Source organism: Mesoplodon densirostris, chromosome 7, assembly GCF_025265405.1.
Source record: "Mesoplodon densirostris isolate mMesDen1 chromosome 7, mMesDen1 primary haplotype, whole genome shotgun sequence".
Classification (NCBI taxonomy): domain Eukaryota; kingdom Metazoa; phylum Chordata; class Mammalia; order Artiodactyla; family Ziphiidae; genus Mesoplodon; species Mesoplodon densirostris.
The window spans coordinates 39,659,026-39,681,630 of NC_082667.1; the positions used below are offsets into that span (position 1 = coordinate 39,659,026).

Sequence of the window (22,605 nt, forward strand, 5' to 3'; positions counted from 1 at the left end):
GGTTTCCTAATGAATAAACAAATCAGAGTGTTTCTATAACTTGCTATGTGATTCAGAGTCAGTGAAGCAATAAGCCCTGGGTGCTCCAAATATTTCATGTCCCAAATAGCTTTTCAGAGAAACAACATGGAAAAGAAGTTCCAGGGCTTGTTTCACTGATCTAACCTTCTCGTGTTTTCTCACATATGATTCAAAATTTTAAAAAAAATCCAGATGGGAGTGGAAACAGCTTGAGTTAATGTCGATCAAGAAGAAAATGGGAAAAAAATTAAAATCTCAGATAACCCCCCAAACCTCATTACAACCATCAGGATTCTCCCCCTTTAGATATTTTCCAGAATGGCTGATGCATTGTCAACAATTACTTTATTGAGCATTGTAAGATGCACAGCATTGTACATAGCTTTAAAATGTCAAATTGACTTTTGTCACACCCTCTGTAAAGGATTCCCCAATGTCCACGGTTTCGTGGTTTTTCCTGCTGTGCTTCAGGGCTCATGCTGCTAGTACCATTGCAGGCTTACCATGATGTGGTACATGGATCAACTGCACCATGTCCTCACCACTAGATGTTTGAACTCCTCAAACATGGGGTCCATGTATCGTCGACCTCTGCAACTTTGCTGTTCAAATACACGTTTGATGGATGAATGACTCAATGAATGACCAGTGTTTCACTCTAGTTCCTTCTCCTGACACCGTCGTCTGCATTTAGGGGCAAGTGCTGATGCGGAGAAGCAAACACTCAAAAGGCACAATGGAAAAGAAAAGTGTCCAAAGACATGTCTGATCCAGACTAGAAAATCTCCATAGTGATGAAGAGTTGGCTGACGTCCCCAAAGGCCTAAGAATATAATGGAGCCACAGAAAAATCTTCAAGCCAGAGATGGGGCTCATCAACCCAAACTCTCACCCAAAAGCCCAAAGTAGATCACTGGGAACAGGCCAGCAGTCCAGCCACCTGCCGGAGCCAGTGAACCAGAGGCACAGCCAATACCAGTGGTCCAGAACAAAGGGTCTCAGCCACCTAAACTTAGGGATATTTTTCTCTTTTCCAGATTTCAAAAAAGGACACACCATAATAAATAAATAAGATGCTAAACAACTGGAACTGAAAAGGAAGACATTTTCAAATGGTTCTCAAGCAGCAGTTCAAATACCTTGCTCCTTCCATGGTGCCAAGGGACTCAAGCTACCATGGATGCCCTCTTTGGGTCTTTCAGTATGCAAATAAGTACTCTGAGGGGATATCGAGTCCATGGGAGGCAGTAAGCATGATGGTATGCATGGATGGCTAGCTGTTTCATCATATAGGCCAAACCCATTTGATTCATCAGAGCCTAGTCTGTTTGATGGATGATGGAGAAAACTCTGCCCTGGTCCAGGGAGGCAGCTGGACCACAGATCTGACATCCCAGGTGTGATGGGACATATGCAGAAGACCTTGGCTCCTGATATGCCATCAGCTAGCATCAGGCCTCAGTTTCCTCATCAAATGAGGCTTTGGTCAGACCATCTCACTGGTCCCTTCTGAAATTCCCTTTCTTTCATCCAGCAGGATTCTAGACCCATCAGTACCAAGGCAAACCCTTGCTCCTCATGTACTTTCATGCTGCTAAAATGAAGGAAAGCCCGAATACAGATTTTTATACTCACTAACAGAAGTGTTGGTAAAATACTGCTTAAGAGTCTTAGGTAATCTGGTGCATAGCTCCCTATGACACGTTCGCAGTCTGGTGTCATACTACCTTACCTTGCATCACAAATTGATCAGGATGGCAGCTTGCTGGCTGCTCTTCCACTCTGGGTCCAATTCAATTATTTTTCTACAAAATGTAACTCTTATTACACTCACATTTCTTGTCCACCAACTTGATGCAAATGGTTGACCCACCCTTCTCTCCTTGTTGCCTTTCTGGACCCCAAGTTTCTGCATCAAACTTTCAGATGCATGGTGGCCTGCAATCCCAAAATCAGTAGTTTACCCTTGTTCCTTTTCTATTATACCCCACAGCAATTCTTTAGAAAACTCAGAAAAATCCAGGTGATTCCATCTTAGTTGTGGAAGGCAGAGCAAAGTCTGGGAGCTTCAGCTTCTTCCTGTTAATCATTTTCAGTGCAAGATTTAAAATGACAAGTGCTTAATCAAAAAATTGGGGATTAGCTCTCACATAGAACTTGAATTAATGGGAGAGTTATGTTTTCTAGCCTCAAACACACTAAAAAATAATTTCCTGAGATAATGATTCTGAATCAGGGTTATCCATATGTAAACTTACATATAGGTATATGGATTTTTCTTTTTCCAAGATGGCCGGCCAGAAGAGTTTTTATTTGGGGGCTCTTTTTTATACCTTTATACCAAAGCAATCATTTAAGGACAGAAGTCAGAGTGTTTTACTACTTTCTACTTTTGGTATTGGGTACTTGTTTGAAGTGTAAGAAAGAATGATCTAGTATGTTGCAGAATATGAATTTTCATATTAGCTTAACATGTAGGTCTTTGAGCTCTGTCTTCTCAGCCAGAGAGTTAATATATGTCAAGTTAATCCAAGCTTGGCTAAGGATACCCTCGGACCTACAGCACCTACTCAGAGCAGGGGTCTGACCTATGCACTCCCTTTTTTTTTTTACCTGGGGGGACTGTACTATAGCATTCAAGGGGCAAACAATCTTAGTCCTTGCATTCAGAATTTGTTATGCCACGTTTGCCATAAAATGCTTATCATTACCTAAAAGGAAAAATGCAGCAAAATTCAACTTTGAAGAAAGAAAACAAAACAACCTTACAGGTCCTTGGGAGCCATGGAAAGCTAAGGGATATAGCAGATTCTATGTCCTAAGAAAGTTATTTCAATAGAGAAACATGTCTTTACCTCACCAAGTCAGCTGAGTTGGGGAGAAAAAGAAGCAAAATGATAACAACTTGGTCAGGAATATTTATATCAGTTTTGCCTTAAGTCTCAGAGAGTAATAGGAGGAACAAGACTCCTTTCTACTTTTCTTGGAAAGCCTTTGGTTTAAAGTTGTCCTCCTTTCCTGTAATTTTTAATTATCACAAATGAACACCGGAGTCTCTCACATGGTCACCTGTATCAGAGTGAATAACTGAAGGTGACGGCTTGGAAGTTCACCCACATCACAGCAGGTGACCTACACATAATCTCACCTTGAACACTTCTCTTGGGTGAAGTCAAAATTGTATCATCTTCCTTTGCAAAAACAGGCAGCACCCCCCACCAAAGGCCAAAATATTACAATAATTGACAGTGAACAGAAACCCATTATATAGGCAAAATATTCCAGCTTTCTCTATTTAAAAAAAATCAAATTCACTGTGACTGGGCACTCAGTTTTTTTTTTCTATAACTCCCCAGGATTGTCAAAAGTAATCTTGTAGCCAATCTGCTTGCCCACAGTAAAAATGACCTGAAACAGGCCACCCATGGTGCCAAAAGCAGTGTCAAAGAACAGAGAGATGATGCCACCAAGGCCCATTGCAATGTCCCTGCACACAATTGGAACTGCGCCTATGGTGTACACAGGAAAAGTAGCCACATCCACAAGGACTCGGACAGGGATGCCCACGATACGGCAAACAACCTTCAGCAGGCAACAAAGGATCCGGAGAATGGCCCTGGTGATCCTGACCATGACTTTGAGTACTTTCCAGGGAATGCCGGCCAACTCCTCCCCAATGGCCAAGAAGTAGGAGATGGTGGCTGACCCCAGGCGGTAAAGACAAATTTCTAGACCATGAGTCACCTGTTTGGTGACATACCACAGGAAATATACAAGGTACTTCAGGATTCTGACTGCAAGGAAATAAATTAATTGGCAAAGCTTGATGAATGGGGTAGCAGTGAAGCCCAAGAGTTTTCCCAAAAGGCTACTCCTTTCCCCAGATGCCTCTGGAGGCAGCAGAGTGGACCTGGGACTCCTTGTGCTGGAGAGGGTCCCAGAGTCCCCTTCAGAGTCTACCCTCCGCTCCTCATCCTGGACTTGGTTGACCATTTCCAGGATTTTTTTCATCTTCTCTGTGTCTTGTTCACTTTCCCCACAGTTGTTCTGGAACAGCTGAGGCTTGAATGGAAGCAGTTTCTCAAGTTCTTTCACCATCACATCTTCTACGACCTCCCGGTCCCCGGTGTGCTTGACAAAGCCCATGGCCCAGCCCCCTCCAGGGACAGCACAACAGGCTGCCAGCCAAACAAACTCTGGGATGGTCACTTTGTCTTTGACCTTGAGGTCTGAGGGCACAGCACCTGCGATGATGTAGAGCTCTTCCCCATCGCCACACTGTGGGCTCAGGGCCCGGTCCATTAGGCTGTTGAGATTCACGTACCACCGTTTCTGGAAGGATGGGGTCATTGGAGCTGCATTTGTGAGAGTGAACGTGGCCGTATCGGGGTCACTGCTGAGGGAGAACGGGTACAGCTGTCCTGTCTGGTAATCAGAACCCAGGTAATCTGCATGCAAGGCTTGCTTGCTTCCAAGATTGTTCACAGAGCTGACGGCATCAGCCTCATCCATCACCTCCTCAAGGCTGCTGTCGGGGTCATCAATCTGAAAGAAGAAAGCGAGGTTGAGATGCGTCCCTGTTCACAGCAGACAGGGTGTCCTTGGATCATTCTGCCAAGACTCGAGCAAAGGCCCTATCACACCAACACTTGCAAGGCTTAGGTTTGGAAGTGTACACACACTTCATTCTAATATCCCAGAGTCCTGGTGTCTGAAAGCATCTTTCAAATAGGCTGTTTCCTATTTCACTCTCTGTGTACACTCCACTCCTGTCCTGTAGTAATACCCCATCACACACTCACAAATACACCATCAGGACATTGGTTTTCAGTCTGCTGTGGTTTTATAAATTTCATAGCCCTTTTTGGGAATATTTTTCCATGAGATTCAAATCGATTTAAAAAATGAAAACAAGGGGAAAAGTAAATCTCAGCAGGCCCATAAAAATCATAACTGTATTCAGATAGTCAGCCACCAATGTTAGCTGCAATTTAAAGAACATATTCTTAAATGAAATTTACATACTTTGGGATATACGAAAAACATTCAACTCTAATCAGAGCACTTAAATCAAATGCGGTGTGGGGGGGGGCTTCCCTGGTGGCGCAGTGGTTAAGAATCTGCCTGCCAATGCAGGGGACACGGGTTCGAGCCTTGGTCCGGGAAGATCCCACATGCTGCGAAGCAACTAAGCCCGTGCGCCACAACTACTGAGCCTGTGCTCTAGAGCCCGTGAACCACAATTACTGAGCCTGCACACCTAGAGCCTGTGCTCCGGAACAAGAGAAGCCACCGCAATGAGAAGCCCATGCACCGCAATGAAGAGAAGCCCACACGCAGCAACGAAGACCCAATGCAGCCAAAAATAAATAAAGTTAAAAATAAATAAAGTTTAAAAATAAATAAATAAATCAAACAGGGGAAAATGTATAGATTATTGTCAGTTATTAGATACGTCCCAGGCCAAGCTAAAATTAGACCAACTTCTCTTCGAATTTCATCTCCTCATAATATTTGCTATCGTTAGCAATGCATTTTCTGTCCAGGCCAATCTAGCTATGTGTTATATATCAATAATGATCAATATATACATCCCTCTTGGTTCTGTTTGTTTTTTCTTTTCTTTTTAAATTCAGCAGTATAATACATACTTTCACTTTGCCAATCTGAAAAGATGAAAGGAAGGAGCTCAGGGTTAACCTAGAACTCTATTTTTTGCTCCCAAACTAGACTGTAAATTCCTTGACACCAGGGACCCTGTATATAGGACCCAGTCAAGGACTGACACCTACTAGAATCTCAAGGCACTCTTGTTAATCTGAGAGGGTCATCAATGCAGTATTTATAATAGCAGGAAGTTGAATCAACCTACACTTTCAAAAACTGGGAACAGTTAAATAAATGGTGTTATATCCATTAAAGAAATATCTCAAAGTCATTAAAAAGCACTTGTAATAATGGGGAAATATGTGCTATAATGTTGAAAGGAAAAGGCAGATTATAAAATTAAATGATAACAATTTTTTTTTAATTCTAAAAATAGGCATGAAAAAACCTTGGAAGGAAACACATGAAAACGTCCACAATGGTTGTTTGACTCCCGAGGGTGAAGGTGATACTTTTTTTTCCCCTCTATTTTCTTGTTTCTCTCCCTGTACCTCTCCTACCCACATCAACCCACAAATTATTTATATGTTATTTTCACAAGGAAAAAACAAAAAAGAAACGAATTAAAATAAGTAAATTCTTACTGATTGATTCCCTAGGTTTAGACTTGCTAAACCTGTCTCTAAACCCAAGGGAGTCAAGGTCATGTGATTGTTGCACCTCCTGTCGGGAGGGCAACCAACTCTGCATTTCTCCAGCTCTGCAATGGCAAATGTAGGCATGCTCATGCATGTATGTGTAGGGTTAGCAGGGCAACAGATGAGCAGGTTGGTATGAAAGCAAGACTATTCACTGAAGTCTAATGGTGAAGTAAGCCATAGCCTCACCCTTCAAGGTTGTTCTGTCCTTTCCCCCAGTCTTAGAATTAGAAATGCTCCTGGGGGCTTCCCTGGTGGCGCAGTGGTTGAGAGTCCGCCTGATGCTGCGGGGGACGCGGGTTCGTGCCCCGGTCCGGGAGGATCCCACAGTGCGGCAGAGCAGCTGGGCCCGTGAGCCATGGATGCTGAGCCTGCGCATCCGGAGCCTGTACTCCGCAACGGGAGAGGCCACAACAGTGAGAGGCCCACATACCGCGCAAAAAAAAAAAAAAAAGAAATGCTCCTGGATGGTCTCCACTCCTACCACATCCTCACAGGACAGAAATAAGCAGCACATTCATTTTGCAGAGCGGTTGCCGCTGCTCTTCTATAGCTGAAAGATACACCCCATGGAAATATCAACTTCATTCCTGAATCATGAGATCAAGATATGGCAGAGCCAAGATTATGGAGTCTTGGGTGGAAGGTCAGGAATTTTAGGATGCATGTTTCTCCATGGTTACTAGGGAACTGTGTCTGCATTTAGCCTGGTGTAGCTGCTTTATCCCATCTAGCAGAAGTCTGGAGCTGGTTTTTTAATTGGTAGCTGTGTGACAGAGCACAGGTCACCACAGTGTTTCGTCTTCTGCTCGAGAGCCACCCAGGGATGAAATAATGCCTACAAGGACAGAAGGTAGGCTGGAACACGAGAAAAGAGAGATTCTTGGATGAGCAAGGGGAAGGAACAAAAGAGAGCCAGGCAGGAAGAGAAAAGACAAGGGGAAGACAAAAAGAAAGAGAGGGAGACGTGTGTGTGTGTGTGTGTGTGTGTATGTGTGTGTGTGTGTGTGTAAGAGACAACACATTATCCTGCTCTTAGGCGGAAACCAGGACTGTGGGTTGGTTTACTCCCAAACTTCAGAGCATGGTCTCCCAGCTGCCAAGGTCAGAGGAGACTGAGCTGGTTGCTTCTGCATCTTCTCATGCCACTTGAGTTCAGGGGGCTGCCATGGTTAAGCCTTTTCTGCCCACAGTTCGCAGGTACATGGGAAATGGGCCAGTATGAACTGAAGTGGTTAGGAAGGCCAGGGCCCAATTCCACAATGGGCCCTGTGCACCTCCCTGCCCTGGGCCTCCCTAGGCAAAGCAGAAACTAAACAATATGCTCTGGATGTGCAGGCAGAAGAGAGCACATCTTCCCTCCCCTTCCCCTTGATTTCTTCAGAACCCCATATCCATGGTCACTGTATTCTTATGAACCCCAAATTTGGCCCTATGGTTTGATGACAAGGTAGACTATAGTGTTTGAAATCAAAACAGAATGCCTGAATTCTGTACGTACATAGTGATATAACAGGAGGTCAAGAACTAATTTTTTTTTAACTGCCAAGTAAATGCTTTCAATATAACATTCTACAGAAGGTATTTTTTATCTGATTTTACAAATGGGGAAACTAAAATATGGAAAGATGAAGTAACTTTTCAAAAGATATTCAATAATTAGCAGGACAGGATCTGAACTGAGGTCAGTCTTTTTATTCCTAAGGTACATGTTCTTTATTACTAAGCCATATTTTCCCCCATCTTAAAGAACACTGCTGTACCAGTTTTCTCCACCAGAGAGTAAAAAAAAAAAACAAAACACTGAAGTCTCCTTTTCTCTCTGTGTCACAGAATAAATGAAGTTCCTTAAGGTTGCAGGGAGAGAAGCTGATGTCTGAGCTCCTGGGATTGCAGTCCCCAGAATGGAGAGAGAGTGGAAAGGAGAAGGTAAAAGGGCACATGTACAGGCTGGCCCTCATGCTTCCTTTCTGCCTTTGCCCAGAGCACATGGAAGCTGAGCCTCTAGCTTCACAGTGTCAGAAATGTGGCAGCACAGGCAGCAGGCAACTGGCCAGAGTAGTTTCTAGAGTACTACTACCCTTAGAAACTGGTCAGCTGGCTGGTTCCCCCAGAAGCACTGTTCCTATTAGCACCTCACTTGGCTTGCTGTTTTTCTCTACATCAGCAGCTGTAACAGAGAACAGTAAACACAGCAAAACTTTATGGAGGAAGACTGTGTCAGGCATTCTAGGCTTGTCTTGTCTGGCCATAGTTCAATACACTAATGTACATAATGTATATAAATTAGTATGGATGCTACCAGTCAAAATTAAAACATAAAATAAATAATAGAGAAATTTCCCAAGGCTTATCTAACACAGTCTTAAATCTCTGACAAAAATACCAAAGAATGTTTTATGAGACCACATACTGATCTTCAATGAACCCTCTATTCTCTCCTTTGAGGATCCAATTACATCAAAGCCTCTCCTTCTATCCTTTTAGTGACTTATGTTCTTTTTCATACTTTATACCTTATTAACTTTCTATATTGCATTCCAGGTGAGTCCCTAGATCTATCTTCCAATTCACTAAATCTCTCTTTAGCTATGTTTAGCTTACTGCCTACATTGTTGAGGTGTTTTTCTTTTTGTTTTTCATTTCAATGAATCGTCTTTTCTTTTCTAGCATTTCTATTTGGTTCTATTTCATAGTCTCCTTTTTTATTTATTTTTCCTCTCTTGAGGAATTCTTTTTTATCTTTCAATAGTTTAGACATTCTTAAAGTCCCTTTAAGATCTGTCTATTTTATTTGGTTTTTCAGTTTATTTTGTTGCTCCTATTGGTTGACTTCAAGCTGGTATGTATACTTAAGTGCTTTGCAGTGTTTGCTCATAACCTTGTCTTCATAAGAGGTCCATGATGTTTTGTTGAAAACAAAAAAGGCAAAAATGAAAACAAAACCAAATCTAATAGGATTGCTTTCACAGTTGCCTCTGCCAGAGCCCTAAAGAGTTCAATGATTCTGGACTAGTTTCTGAGTTATCTTCTCAGTTCAGGGTTTCCACATGGAGAAAGCAGTGCACATTTGGACCCATACAAAAGAAAGATGATGGCTTTAAGCTTATTTCTGGAGGGTGACTATTTCCACTAATGACATGATGTGGGCAGCTACTTCCTATAACAACTTTCAGGTAGTTTTCATGTCTGGTTCACCAGTGCTGCAACAGTTTGCCAGCCCCCAACTTTACCTGGTAAGCCTAGTTCCAGACCCATGTCATGAATAGGTTATGTAATCTTGATTCCTGTCCCCAGGCAGGTTAGAGCCCTAGTCCCTACCATCCCTGTGGCTTCCCACATACAGCTTTGGCTATTGATTTCTTATATATTTCTGGCACCTGAAAATTCTTCTTACTTTTTTGCTGAAATATGAATTTAATTTAAATACATATATATAATTTTTTTAAGAAGATGTTGGGGATAGGAGTTTATTAATTAATTTATTTATTTTGCTGTGTTGGGTCTTCGTTTCTGTGTGAGGGCTTTCTCTAGTTGTGGCAAGCGGGGGCCACTCTTCATCGTGGTGCGCGGGCCTCTCACTATCGTGGCCTCTCTTGTTGCGGAGCACAGGCTCCAGACACGCAGGCTCAGTAGTTGTGGCTCACGGGCCTAGTTGCTCCACGGCATGTGGGATCTTCCCAGACCAGGGCTCGAACCCGTGTCCCCTGCATTAGCAGGCAGATTCTCAACCACTGCGCCACCAGGGAAGCCTCTATATAATATTTTTTAATACAACATTTCTATGTGTTTGTAGTGGAAGGAGAGGCATTCAACATCTGCCCAGAAACTTTGTTTTTCCCCGTCTAAGGTTTATAAAGTTTCTCCTAAAGTAGGCCTTGTTTCCTTTTATAACTTATTATGGATTTATCATACCCAAATTTACTTATTCTGCTTAAATCTCTTTTTTTCTATTTAGACCACCTACTGTATACCTGTTTGGTTTTAAGTAGAACAGTATCTTCCAACACCTTTACTGATGTGTCAAAAACTTTACAGGCTGAAATCTCTCACTAAGAATAGGATATAGGAACTCCCAGACCTTTGCCAAATCACATCAGCCAGCTTACAAACAATCTGATTCTGTCTGGTTTTTGTTTGTTTATTTTTACCAATTCCTTTGTATTATCTATCACCTATAATTCTCTTGTCTGTTCATGTAGGCATTTCTGTCTTACTGAAATTTATTTCCGTTGATTTTGTATTTGCAACTTAGAGTCATTAAAAAAATGGATATTCCATTATGAAATCACTTTACCATATAATTTATGAAACATTAAATCCCAGTTCCTTATAATAGTCTGCTAACTGATCTCCACTGAGAGAAATGTCCATGATGATTTCTACTTCCTGTCTTAAAACCAGTTTTTTAACTTATGACAAAACTTTCTTTTGATCTCAAGATGACTAATGTTCTAATGTCATTTGTTAAAGAGTCATCTGAAAATCTAAATAAAATTGGTATAGCAGCTCCCCCTCATCATCATGCTTCCTAACTCTACAAAACAGCCATTATGTCTTGGTAGGCTCTCACTTTCTGAAGGAATGGCAAAGTGTGTCTGTAACTAAAATACCTGATTCGTGTATGGAACACTGTACTAAAAACAATAAAAATATTTGATTTAAAAGTCTAATATATTCTTTGAGACACCGTCACATAAAGGGCAGGTGTTTTTTCCCATGCTATCTGCAGACATAGTTTAAGGATCTGGTTATAGTAATTACAGTAAATTACTGACAACACTGCTCCCTAAAGACAAAAATACAACTATGATGTAAGATGTAATTCAGATTACAATTTCTGGGTTGCACTTGCCCTTTTGCAGGCACCACTAATCTTTCTCTTTGGTTTCCCAGTGGAATCGCTGGATGAAGGGACAGGCACAAAGCTCTCTGTGTAATCCACCTCCCTGTTGACCTAGTCCTCCGGGGCTGCCGATATAATTTGATATAGTTCCTGGGTTTAATGGAAAAATTTTTTTCCTAATCACAACATGCTAGGTAGGTTTTAGAAGAATGAGTGCTCCCCAACCACCAGCATCCTGCCCCATAAATAATCTTATAAAAAAAATTCCTCTTCAAATTTAGTACCAAAAAATAAAAAACCAAAACTGTTTCTCTCTCTCAACGAGTTGGTCTGTCTCCTTTAACCAGACAGTCAAAGCTATTTAAACCCATGGGATTTCTTTTTTTGCTTTGGAATTAAATGAAAGGAGACTTTCAATTTTCCTGCTAATATGCATGTAAGAAAAGTAGACTAATAGAAAATTGAGGAGAGCTGGAGGGAAAATAGGTACCCATTCAACAATATGTATTAAGCATATTTATGTGTGATCACTACTGTAGGAGAAAGCAGCAGGACTGCTAATAATAACACCACCAACACTTATCAAGTACTATATGCCAGGCCCTATTCTAAGGATTTCACTTGTACTAAATCAGTAAGTGGCTGCACTAAGTATTCACTCATCTAAACTCATGAACACTAGGTACTTTTATTATCACATTTTGACAGGTGGAGAAACTGAGGCACATGAAGATTAAGTAGCTTACTCAAGGTCACACAGTTAGTGGGTGGTGATGTCATGGCATGGACTCAGGAAGTCCATCCCCACAGCTGCTGCTCTTAATCACTGCTTCATATGCCTCAAAATAGGCCTCCACATCAAGAAACTCACGATCAACTTAAGGAAACAAGATACGGATACATACAAAGTTAAATAGGAAACCAAAAAACAACAACAGTGCAATGCAGATAAAGTTAAGTGCCAAATAAATGTGATGAAGAAAAAGAGCAATCGGATCCAGAGGAAGGAGGGGCACAATAAATGAGGTCAGAGAAGATATCTTACTTTTTGGAGAAAACAAAAGCTGAGGCAGGGTTAGAAGGATGTGCAAGATTTTGATAAACTTAGAAAAATAGAAAGGTCAGTAAGGCTTAACCAGACGTCTACACAAAGGCTTGAGGGCAGAGACAAGCAGCCTGTGAAAATGTGACTCTGAGTAAGGAAAAGTGAAAGGTTTAATTGGAAGGGATAGCAGGGGGCCAGACTATAAATGATCTGACATAACAGATAACTAATCATAGAATAATTATAACTGCGACTAATAGAGCGCTCTCTACGTAGCAGGCACCATGGTAAGTGTTTTACAGAACGTATCTTTTTAAATCCTAACAGGATCCCTATTACCTCCTTTGTAGAAGATGTAACTGAGGCTCAGTCATTGAGTAGCATGCGGATGTCACACTTTCGGTGAGTGAGTGTGAGGTCGCAAACCCACATGGTGTGACCTCAGCGACCTTAACGCACTACTGCTCCATTCTGCTTTCTGTGTGTTTTCAATGCTATGCTTCCAAGTCTAAACTTGACCTGTACACAGGGGACATTCCCTAATGGCTTCTGAGGCTGGAGCGTCATTAGGGATGTATAATTCCAGGGAGATATACACCTGCCAGCACTGGCCAGGAAAGCCTGGACCACAAGGCAGCTGAGGGAATGGATAGGGAAGGACATGTGTGAGATTCTGGAAGGAAGGAGCATCGGGATGTGGAGGCTGATGCAGGAGGGTCCGTGGAAGGTACAGGATGATGTCCAAGGCTGGAGCCAAGGTTACCTGGAAATGAGGGGCAGTGGAGGGAAACTGGACAGGCTGATCTTTAGAGGAGACTACACTGACGGGCAGAAACATTTGATAGCAGCTGGAGATACAGAACTAGAGCTTGGGCACAAAGGTGAGGTTGGCCGCAGAGGAGTAACAAAGGCTCAACCTGATGCACACACTTTCTGGGGTCCGGGCACTGTGGTGTGACTCACATAAGATTTGCACTGTACGGGACTTCCCTGGTGGTCCAGTGGGTAAGACACGCTCCCAATGCAGGGGGCCTGGGTTCGATCCCTGGTCGGGGAACTAGATCCCACATGACACAACTAAGAGTCCACGTGCCACAACTAAGAAGTCTGCATGCTGCAACTAAAAGATCCCATGTGGGACTTCCCTGGTGGCACAGTGGTTAAGAATCCGCCTGCCCATGCAGGGGACACGGGTTCGAACCCTGGTCCGGGAAGATCCCACATGCCATGGAGCAACCAAGCCCAAGAGCCACAACTACTGAGCCCGCGTGCCACAACTACTGAAGCCCACGCACCTAGAGCCCGAGCATCGCAATGAAGAGTAGCCCCTGCTCACCACAGCTAGAGAAAGCCCACACGTAGCAATGAAGACCCAATGCGGCCAAAAAAAAAAAAAAAATCCCATGTGCCTCAACAAAGATCCCCAACAAAGATCGCGCGTGCCACAACTAAGACCTGGCACAGCCAAAATAAATAAATAGATAAAAATAAATAAATCTTAAAAAAAAAGACTTGCACTGCAGTGCATGTAAACCCATGGTGCCTTGTGGACAATGAGAAGTGAACCAATGGATGTTTCTATTGATATTTTAATAGTTATGCATTTATGTTTAACGTGTTCTGGGAAGATATAACCAGCATTTCCTACACATGATTTCATGGATATGATTATTTAGGGTAAGACTAAATTTATTTTCCAATGAGTTGATTTAAAGTCAATGCAAAGACCAAATTTCAAGTAAATGGTAGTACAGGAGGACTCTTGTGAAGCAGGTCTGCAAATGACTATCATTTAGAAAACACTGCACTGCTGCATCCCATTGGCTCTTCATACAACCCTACCACGTGTAAGTATTATCAACATCTCCATTTTACACACGGGAAAATTAAAACTCAGGTAAGTAACAGCTCACCCAATTTATAAGTGGCACAGCCAAGCCTACACCCAGCATCGCAGAATCAAAAGCTCCTAGCCCTGCCCATGCCTCTAGGTGAGGAAGGGAGGCCCAAAGCCACAGGGAAGCCACGCTAGAGGATGGGGGAGAGGGGAGGGAGGGGATGAAGGGGCAACTGGGAAACTGATGGCGCCTAGGAGAATTAATCTTCTAGTGTCACATGAAAGTCAAGGGAAGACAAAGCTTCTCCTAGAGGAGGATCACAGTGTGTGGCACCTGCTGGGAGAGGAAAGGGAAGGATGGAGACAAAGGCTTTGATGCTTTAAGTGTCATTAGTGAGGCTTCAAAGAGCGATTTCCACAGGGGGCTCAGGAAGGAAGACAGGTGGTGGAAGTGACTGGATACGGGCAAGAGGAGGCTGCAGACAGACCTCTGTTTGAGAAGTTTTTATGTAAAGGCAGGAGAGGAACACAGCCTTAGCTGGAGAAGCAGGGCTTACAGGTTTAAGCCAAGATTGTCCTCCAGCCCCCCACCTGCATCCAGGGAAGAGGGGGCATTGGGAGGGTGGGGCTACCTAGGTCTCCGTACAAGGGAGCATCTTGGGGCTTGAGAGCATGTCACGGGGACGATGGCAAGGTGACGGGCTGGAGGGGCAGGGGACCAGTGAACAGAAGCCCCTGTCCCTGAGGGTTCCTGGTCTGCGAAATCCACGCACACCTCAGGGACCAACGTCACCTGGTACAGATTTGCCATGGGGGATTTGTCACTGGTTGGGGCGGGGGGAAAGGAAGCTGCTGTGGACAGGGGCAGTGTTCTGCAGGACACAAACATGAAGCTTCGGCGCTTGTCAGTGTCCGGATGGGACGGGGCCAAGGGTTGCAGGTGACAACTAATGGCCCTGCTGATGTGAGGGGACCAAGCAAGTACAGTGAGAAGCAAGACTGGCTCGGGGCACATGGGGACGGGGAGAAGACTGGGTGCGTTGTGTCAGCAGCTGGCAGGGGGAGGGGTCGGGGTGGCCCTGCTGCTGATGAGCGGCTGCCAGGAGTGCGGACAGTGCTGAGGAGTGTGGAACATGAGGGGACCATCCTGCTGGGCAGGCTGATCTCCAAAGACAAAGTGGGGAAGGGTCTGCCCTTTACACCAGTGAGCTAATTGAGACGCATTGAAAGAATTATCTCCCTTGAGCTCCACAAGAACCTACACATGCGCATATGATTTCCTCCAATTTGCAGACAAGAAAGGAGGGGCTCCAGAGAAAATAGACTGTCCTCTAGTTCTGCTCCAGGATTTCCCCCTGGGAAAGTTGGTCCTCGAGAAGGATGATCAAAATGGTGGTGAAACTTTGCACTGATTCGCCCTGGGAAGGGTGGAGTTTCCTTCCTTGGCTGAATCTTAGGCTGAAGCTAGATAAGCACATGCTGGGAATGATTCAGACAAGATCCTGTGATGGGGGAGACCTAGTGAGCTCCTATCTAACTCTGTGGGGACAGAGAGGCTATTTCCTTTGGGGTTTGTTTTATTTTTCAACCAGAGTTAAATCATTAGACGAGTTGAACAGTGGGTGTTCCAATTTTGTTTCTGCTGTGTGAACTGTGATACACACACACAGAGAGACATTAAAGAGTTGCTGTCACCCTGTTGCCCATCACCAGGTGGGTCAGAGGGCCCCCCCTTACAAGGAACTAAAACTGCAGCTGAAATCGGAACATCAGATAATCTTATCAGAGCTGGAGCTGGACGCTGCAGACAGGCCCGCTGCACACCCCCACAAGTCAGAATGAACTAGATCTGAGGACCCACCACGAAAAATACCCAGCTTGGGAAAGAGCTGCCTTTCAGAAAAGAAACGGGAGGCCAGAGGGGCCACAAGAGCCGCGGAAGGACGTTTGGAGAGGAATAAACCACCAGGCCTTTCAGCTCACAGGAAAGGCATAAGCAGAGTTCCGACCCACCCATTTAAGAAAAAAAAAAAAAATCCTCCCTGCTTGGCATCTAAAATATTCTTTATCCTCTTGGGAACAAAAACAGCTTTAGAAGAATTAGAAGGATGCTTTTTCCTTTTTTTTTTTTTTTTTTTTTTTCTTTTTTTTTAAGGAATGAGAAATGCAGGGCTTTCCATTTCCTGAACAGCTTTCCTCCCCCTGAATCACCCTTCCTCTGGGCTCCCCAAGCTGCCCACACACCTCCCTGCCTTTGGGGAGGCGCAAGCATCTCCAGCTGTCCTTGTGCTGTGTACATCGTAGGCGCGTGGCACATGTCTGTGTGGGGTGAACCGTGCAGAAGGGAGACAAACGGCCTAAGAGTTCTCTCCTCCTAAGTCGGAAGGTGGTGGAACAGAGGAGGGAATGAAAGGATGCTCCACTTCCATTTCAGACCTTCCTTTGTCTTCAGAATTGGAAAAAAGAAAAATGAAAGGGGGGAGGTTCAAAAAAAAATACCCCAATCCTAAACTGGCACTGGGTACAGGCAAGGGAGGCCTGAGAAGAGGCCAGTGGGTGGCCTCGAGAGCAAACAAATTCCCGTGGAACGCCTCCAGTTGCTCCTCCCCGGAGCCTGAGACAGTGCGCCGGCGCCTTTAAGACCTCTCCAGACCTCTGATACCTTCTCAAGTTACAACACCCCTGGTCATCTTCCTCTTCACTCACTGAAGCCAGTTTTCCATTCTGTGCTCTTGTTTTCTTTTCCAGAGCAATTATTCTTAGCATTTGACAATGTGTTACAGAATTCAAACAAGTCAGTTAAACTGAGACATCTCCATTTCTAATTTTTTCCACCTTCTGTGTTCAGAGATCAGAGGTTCTTAGAATCACCTGGAAGCTTTAAAAAGCTTGAGTGGGGGGTAGTGCTTGGAGATCAGCACGATGTTTTTTTTTTTAAGTTTTCCAGGTGATTCTAAATGGAGAACCCCTGGGCTGGATCCCTATCAGATTCTCCTTTGTCTCTGGTGGAATTAAGCCCCAGCCTGGACACTTATTACAAGAAATTAGTGATCTTTCCTTAAATCTAGAGTTCTCCAAATTCAGTCTGTATTAGAAGCAACTTGGTCCCTGGTCGGAGAACTAAGATCCCTCATGCTGCACAGCGCGGCCAAAAGATAAAAAATAAATCATTTAAAAACGTATATTTGGGCTTCCCTGGTGGCGCAGTGGTTGAGAGTCCGCCTGCCGATGCAGGGGACATGGGTTCTGGGAAGATCCCACATGCCGCAGAGCGGCTGGGCCCCTGAGCCATGGCCGCTGAGCCTGCGCGTCCGGAGCCTGTGCTCCACAATGGGAGAGGCCACAGCAGTGAGAGGCCTGCGTACCGCAAACAAACAAACAAACACGTAGATTTGTGTGCTTCACACCAGAGGTGTATTCTGTAGGCCTGGGGTGGGGCTCAAAAGTGCTTTTTTTTTTTTTTTTTTTTGGCTGTGTTGGGTCTTCGTTGGTGCGCACAGGCTTTTCTCTGGTTGCGGCGAACAGGGGCTACTCTTCGTTGCGGTGCACGGGCTTCTCACTGCGGTGGCTTCTCTTGTTGTGGAGCACGGGCTCTAGGCACGCAGGCTTCAGTAGTTGTGGCACACAGGCTCAGTAGTTGTGGCTTGCGGGCTCTAGAGCGCAGGCTCGGTAGTTGTGGCACACGGGCTTAGTTGCTATGCGGCATAAGCCCGGACCAGGGCTCGAACCCGTGTCCCCTGCATTGGCACGTGGATTCTTAACCACTGCGCCACCAGGGAAGCCCCAAAAGTGCATTTTTAACCACCACCCCAAGTGATGCTGATGCAGGGGGTCCATGGACAGCAGTGAAACACAATTGCTTACTACATCATTTCTGGTAGTGGCCCAGCTGGGCTTAATTTATTCACACGCTATTAATACTTTCCAAGAGGTATTGTCCACAAATCACAAGAGCTGGGATGATAATGCCAAAAAAGAGAATAAAGTGCTATAGGGCCATTTGGATCCTCCACCCATCAGAGCAGCTAATATTCTGATCCCCAAAATGGATAAACATGAATTTCCTGCCTTATTCATATGTGAAGTGAGAAGTCTCTTTTTGCTTATTTATACTTTTTGGGTCGTATCTCACCGCTCTTTCTAACATCTTCAGTAGCATCCTATACTTCTGGGTTAAATGACAAACTAGCATAGTCATGACTCCCCCCGCCCCCAATTTCTCCAACCTCCTCTCTCAAGTCTTCCCTTACGTTCAACCAGCAAAAGACAATCCCTGTCCCCCAACGGAGTCAGTTACATGGTTGTGATGTAAATGCTTCCCTGCTTCCCTCTGTACTGCCGTCCATATCAACGCTGGTGGAGGGGGGCCTTCACCATTCCCCTCCGCTACTTATATCCTAGCTGGGTGCCCGGGCCCAGATCCAACCTCACCGCTCCTGTGTTGGGTGGTCTCCTTTGCCCCCCCAGATCCACTCTCCACTCTCTCCTGTGCTCTGCTCTGTGTCCCAGGAGGCTGACTTCTAGGGACCACATCATCTGAGCTCTCTTGCCCTCTGGCTTCTGACTGGGGCAGCCAGTGGGAGGGGGGAAGAGAGAGGATGTATTCCCTTGCTCCTTCCCACCTGGTTGCTGTGGTCCTGGCTCTGGCTGAGTTCCTCTGCAGTCACAGCTCTCCCCAGGCTCCCCGCTGACCCCACAGGCCTGGGATGGTGACAGCTTCCTGTGATGGCTAGGCCCTGGGTACTTTACCATATCTTGTTGACTCCCTTAATTCTCGGCAAATAGTTTCTTCATTCAATTCTGTCAGTTAAACTACTTTGAGAGTCCCACCTGTTTCCTTCCCAGACCCTGGCTGATACAGCCTCAGTAAGAGCCTTCCCAAGACCCCAGCTCACCCAGTCCTAGGATATCACACCCACCTCGGGGCCTTTTGTAGCATGAATTACACACATGGTTGGTATGCAGAATGGGCTCTGTTGAGCAGTGAGGGTCCCTTGAGTAGTCTAATCTGGCTGCCCACTCTGGGCTCTCCCAGCCAACCAACCACCAGGTATGCCAACCCTGTCAGCCAATGCACCACATTCAATCCCTACTTCTAAATTAACCAAGTACTTCTGACACTATCTCTAAAAGACTGGTGGTATTTCTTAGCACATGACCCTCTCCTACCCACCTCCTTGCCAGGCATAACCAAGGGACAGCCAGCCTGGTAGGGACAGCAGCCTACCAGATGGCTCTCTTGGGTTCTCGATCCAAGGAGCTCAAAGCCTGACAACAGTCAGGGTGTGAAGGTTGCTAGATGGATGTTAGGACTGGCAGCCAGCCTGACCCATGGGAAAGCAGAAGAACTGGTTAAGAGAGAAAAGACAGAGGAGGGTGGGAGAAAGATCCTGAAGACTCTATGGGACTGTTTGATTTCTAGAAGCTTCCCTGTTCTGGATCCTTTGAGGCCTGTTCCTGTGCCTGTGAATTTACCAGTGATCTCGTACAATGGTCCTACCCCTTCACCCGAATAAGCCTGGGTAAGCTTATGATTCATGTATCAAAAAGCCTGAAACCTCAGGAGCTTTACTCTTATGAGAACCCAAGTGAATCGGGGCAGGGACTTTGCAGGCCAGGAACCGAACCGTCTAGACACCTGGATTAAATCTCAAGTACAAAGGAAGAGACACATGTGCCTTGGTTGCAGAAGATCTGGAACAGATCAGAGGGGCACCCAGGGACTGAGAGAAGGCACTTCTACTAAATTCTTCAACAGAGAGTATCAATGGGCAAAGGAACACAGAGGATAGTGCAGAAACAGCTGAACTCAGAAAAAATGGAGACCTGTCACAGGCAAGGTGGCAATGCAGCAGGAGTACGGGGGAAGTAAGGGCATTTCAGCCATAACACTGGGTCAGACCTAAGGGTACGGTAACCCTCATCCTGGTTGTCTCCAAGGCAGGCACTGGCTGCGAAGCAAAGGTTACTTATTCATTCCACATGCTTAACATACACATATTGAGAGTGTAGACACAACGCAGTCATACTGAACCGCCCTAACTCACCCATAGGGTAGGGATGATTTATGAGCTCCAGGCCACAGATGAGGACTGGGGCTCCATGAGATTCAGGAACATTTCCAAGGTCAAGCAGCTGGTAACTGACAGAGCTGGGACTCAGCCCAGTTTTGTCTCACTATAAAACCAATCTTCTTAACAACTCCGTAGGCCCAATCCTTGACCCTTCAGGCCTAAGAGTCTGGTGGGAGGGAGTTAAGTAAACCACTTCTTATGCCTGATCTGCCTTCCCGACTAAGTTAACAAGACACCTGAGGGCAGGGCACATCATGGGCTCCTATTTCTGGGCTTAGACCCAAGAATTCAATAAATGGTTGCGATGCTGACGACAATAACAATACTGATAAAAGGATCAACAAGCAGGTCTGGGGACTCAGCCTTTGCAACGCTAACATTCTCCCCCTGCTGCCCAGGAATGAATAAAGGGATGAACAGATAATAAACAGGGTGAGCTTGTTTCTGCCACTGAAGAGCCCTGTAATTGCACGCCTACCTCTTAAACCCCAATCCACGGACAGAGAAGAGAACAAATTGATGATGAACTCTTGTTGCTGATTGGCTGTGACCACATTTATTACGTAAATGACTGAGAGGAAACTCCTAGGCTTTGACTGGCCTGGGACAGGAGGCCCCAGGAGCAGAAGGGCATCCAATATGGAAGCAGAAAAGCAAGAGCAGTGACAAGAGCCTGGTCAAAGAGCTCCCTGGGTGCAGAACGGCAGCCCATGAGGTACCACTATCAACTCAATTATGCATCACCCTCATCTGAAAACTGGGGAAGGCGCATAGCCAATCTCCACACAAGATTGTAACTAACTTTAAGAGATGGCCCTTCTCCAAAGCCAACAGGCAAAATGTACCCTTCATCTTAAAGATCATTAGAGAAGGGGACTTGATAGCCCTTGGACCCTTTTCCACAGCATCAGAGTTCTCAGGACAGGAAATGATTTATTTGCATCCAACCTCAACTCTCCTCAAGCTGTTGAAGCTTAAGACCTCTTGTCTTTAGCACAAAAGAGCATCTGCTTCTCAATGTTGTGTCATATATATCCTCTGAGGCTAGTAAATCTGCCCCCAGGCAAAATCATTTCCATTTCTTTGACCTCTTCTCTTGGGTTTTGTGAGCTTTTCAAGTTCCTCTAAAGGTGAGACTACTTGGCAGTAGGGTTTAGTGAGCGAACAGAACACCAGATTGGAAATGAAGAGATCTGTCAGTTCTGTCACTTACTGGCCTTGTGACTTCGGGCAGACCAGTGACTCCCCGGGCCCCTGTCTCTTCTATAAGAGGAGAAGGTTAACACCTCCTGTGCTCAGGAATGAGGGGAGGGGGCAGAAAGCAGGATTATTTCAGGCCATCAGTCAGTTATACATGATACAGACTTGAGAGAAAAAGGTAATGAAATAGACTTGGCATTTCAAGTCCCCAGGCCTTCTATTTCTAGCGAAAATGCTTAATGAGACAAATTGTTTATGTTTCTGTGCAAACTTGCTCATCAAAAAGTGTGCTGTTTGAGAGGCTCGTTAGATGTGGCTTCACAGAGTCCAAAAGGGTGCTAAGCCTTGACTAGAATAAAGGATGTGAGAGTGCACGTCTCTCTATATGTAATGGAAATTTCTGGAATGTTACGCACACACATACACCCATACACACAAACTGTGAAGATTGGCTATCTGTGAAAAGCGGATCTTTTTCTTTATATACTTCCAAAATGCTCAGAAGAATCTTTTTACCATAAGCACATATTCCTTTTTTTTTTTTTTTTTTTTTTTTTTTTTTGCGGTACACGGGCCTCTCACTGTTGTGGCCTCTCCTGCTGCGGAGCACAGGCTCCGGACGTGCAGGCTCAGCGGCCATGGATCACGGGCCCAGCCGCTCCACAGCATGTGGGATCTTTCCGGACCGGGGCACGAACTCACGTGCCCTGCATCGGCAGGCGGGCTCACAACCACTGAGCCACCGGGGAAGCCCCATATTACTTTTATAATCCTAAAAAAACCATAAATATGATAAAGAACCACCACCAGCACCCCATTAAAAAGGTTCATGGAACGTGTCTGTAGGTCTAGATCTAAGGCTGCCATGCCATAATAGGAAAAAGACTGCACAGCTTTCAAATTTCACTGCTGGTGTTCAACCCATACCTGCTGGATGCTCACAATTCAACAACATTTATTAAGCACTTAATCAGTACTGGCATCATGCTAGACCAAGAGCTGGCAAACTACAGCCTGTGCACCAAATCCAACCTACCACCTGTTTCATAAATAAAGTTTTCTTGGAACATAGCCACACCTACTCATTTATGCATTGTCTGCAGCTGCTTTTGTGCTAGAACAGCTGAGTTGAATAGTTGCAGAAGAGACCATATGGCCCAAAAGTCTAAACTATTTACTATTTGGCCCTTTACAGAAAAGGTTGTTGGCCAGTGTGTTAAGCAATGAGGATTCGATGGTGAGTATGACAGGCCTGAGCCCTGCACTCATGGAACTTA

At 45.0% G+C, this 22,605-nt stretch overlaps 1 protein-coding gene across 1 annotated transcript in view; it reads right to left on the reverse strand.

The window, feature by feature from the left end:
* Nucleotides 1-349: 349 nt before the first annotated feature.
* The window catches only part of ENDOD1 (endonuclease domain containing 1), a 31,016-nt gene continuing 8,760 nt past the window's right edge, over nt 350-22,605 (reverse strand). Inside the window, exon 2 of the mRNA XM_060104113.1 lies at nt 350-4,566. Coding sequence (XP_059960096.1) covers nt 3,364-4,566 — 1,203 coding nt within the window. The 3' untranslated portion in view covers nt 350-3,363. The remainder of the gene's footprint in view (nt 4,567-22,605) is intronic.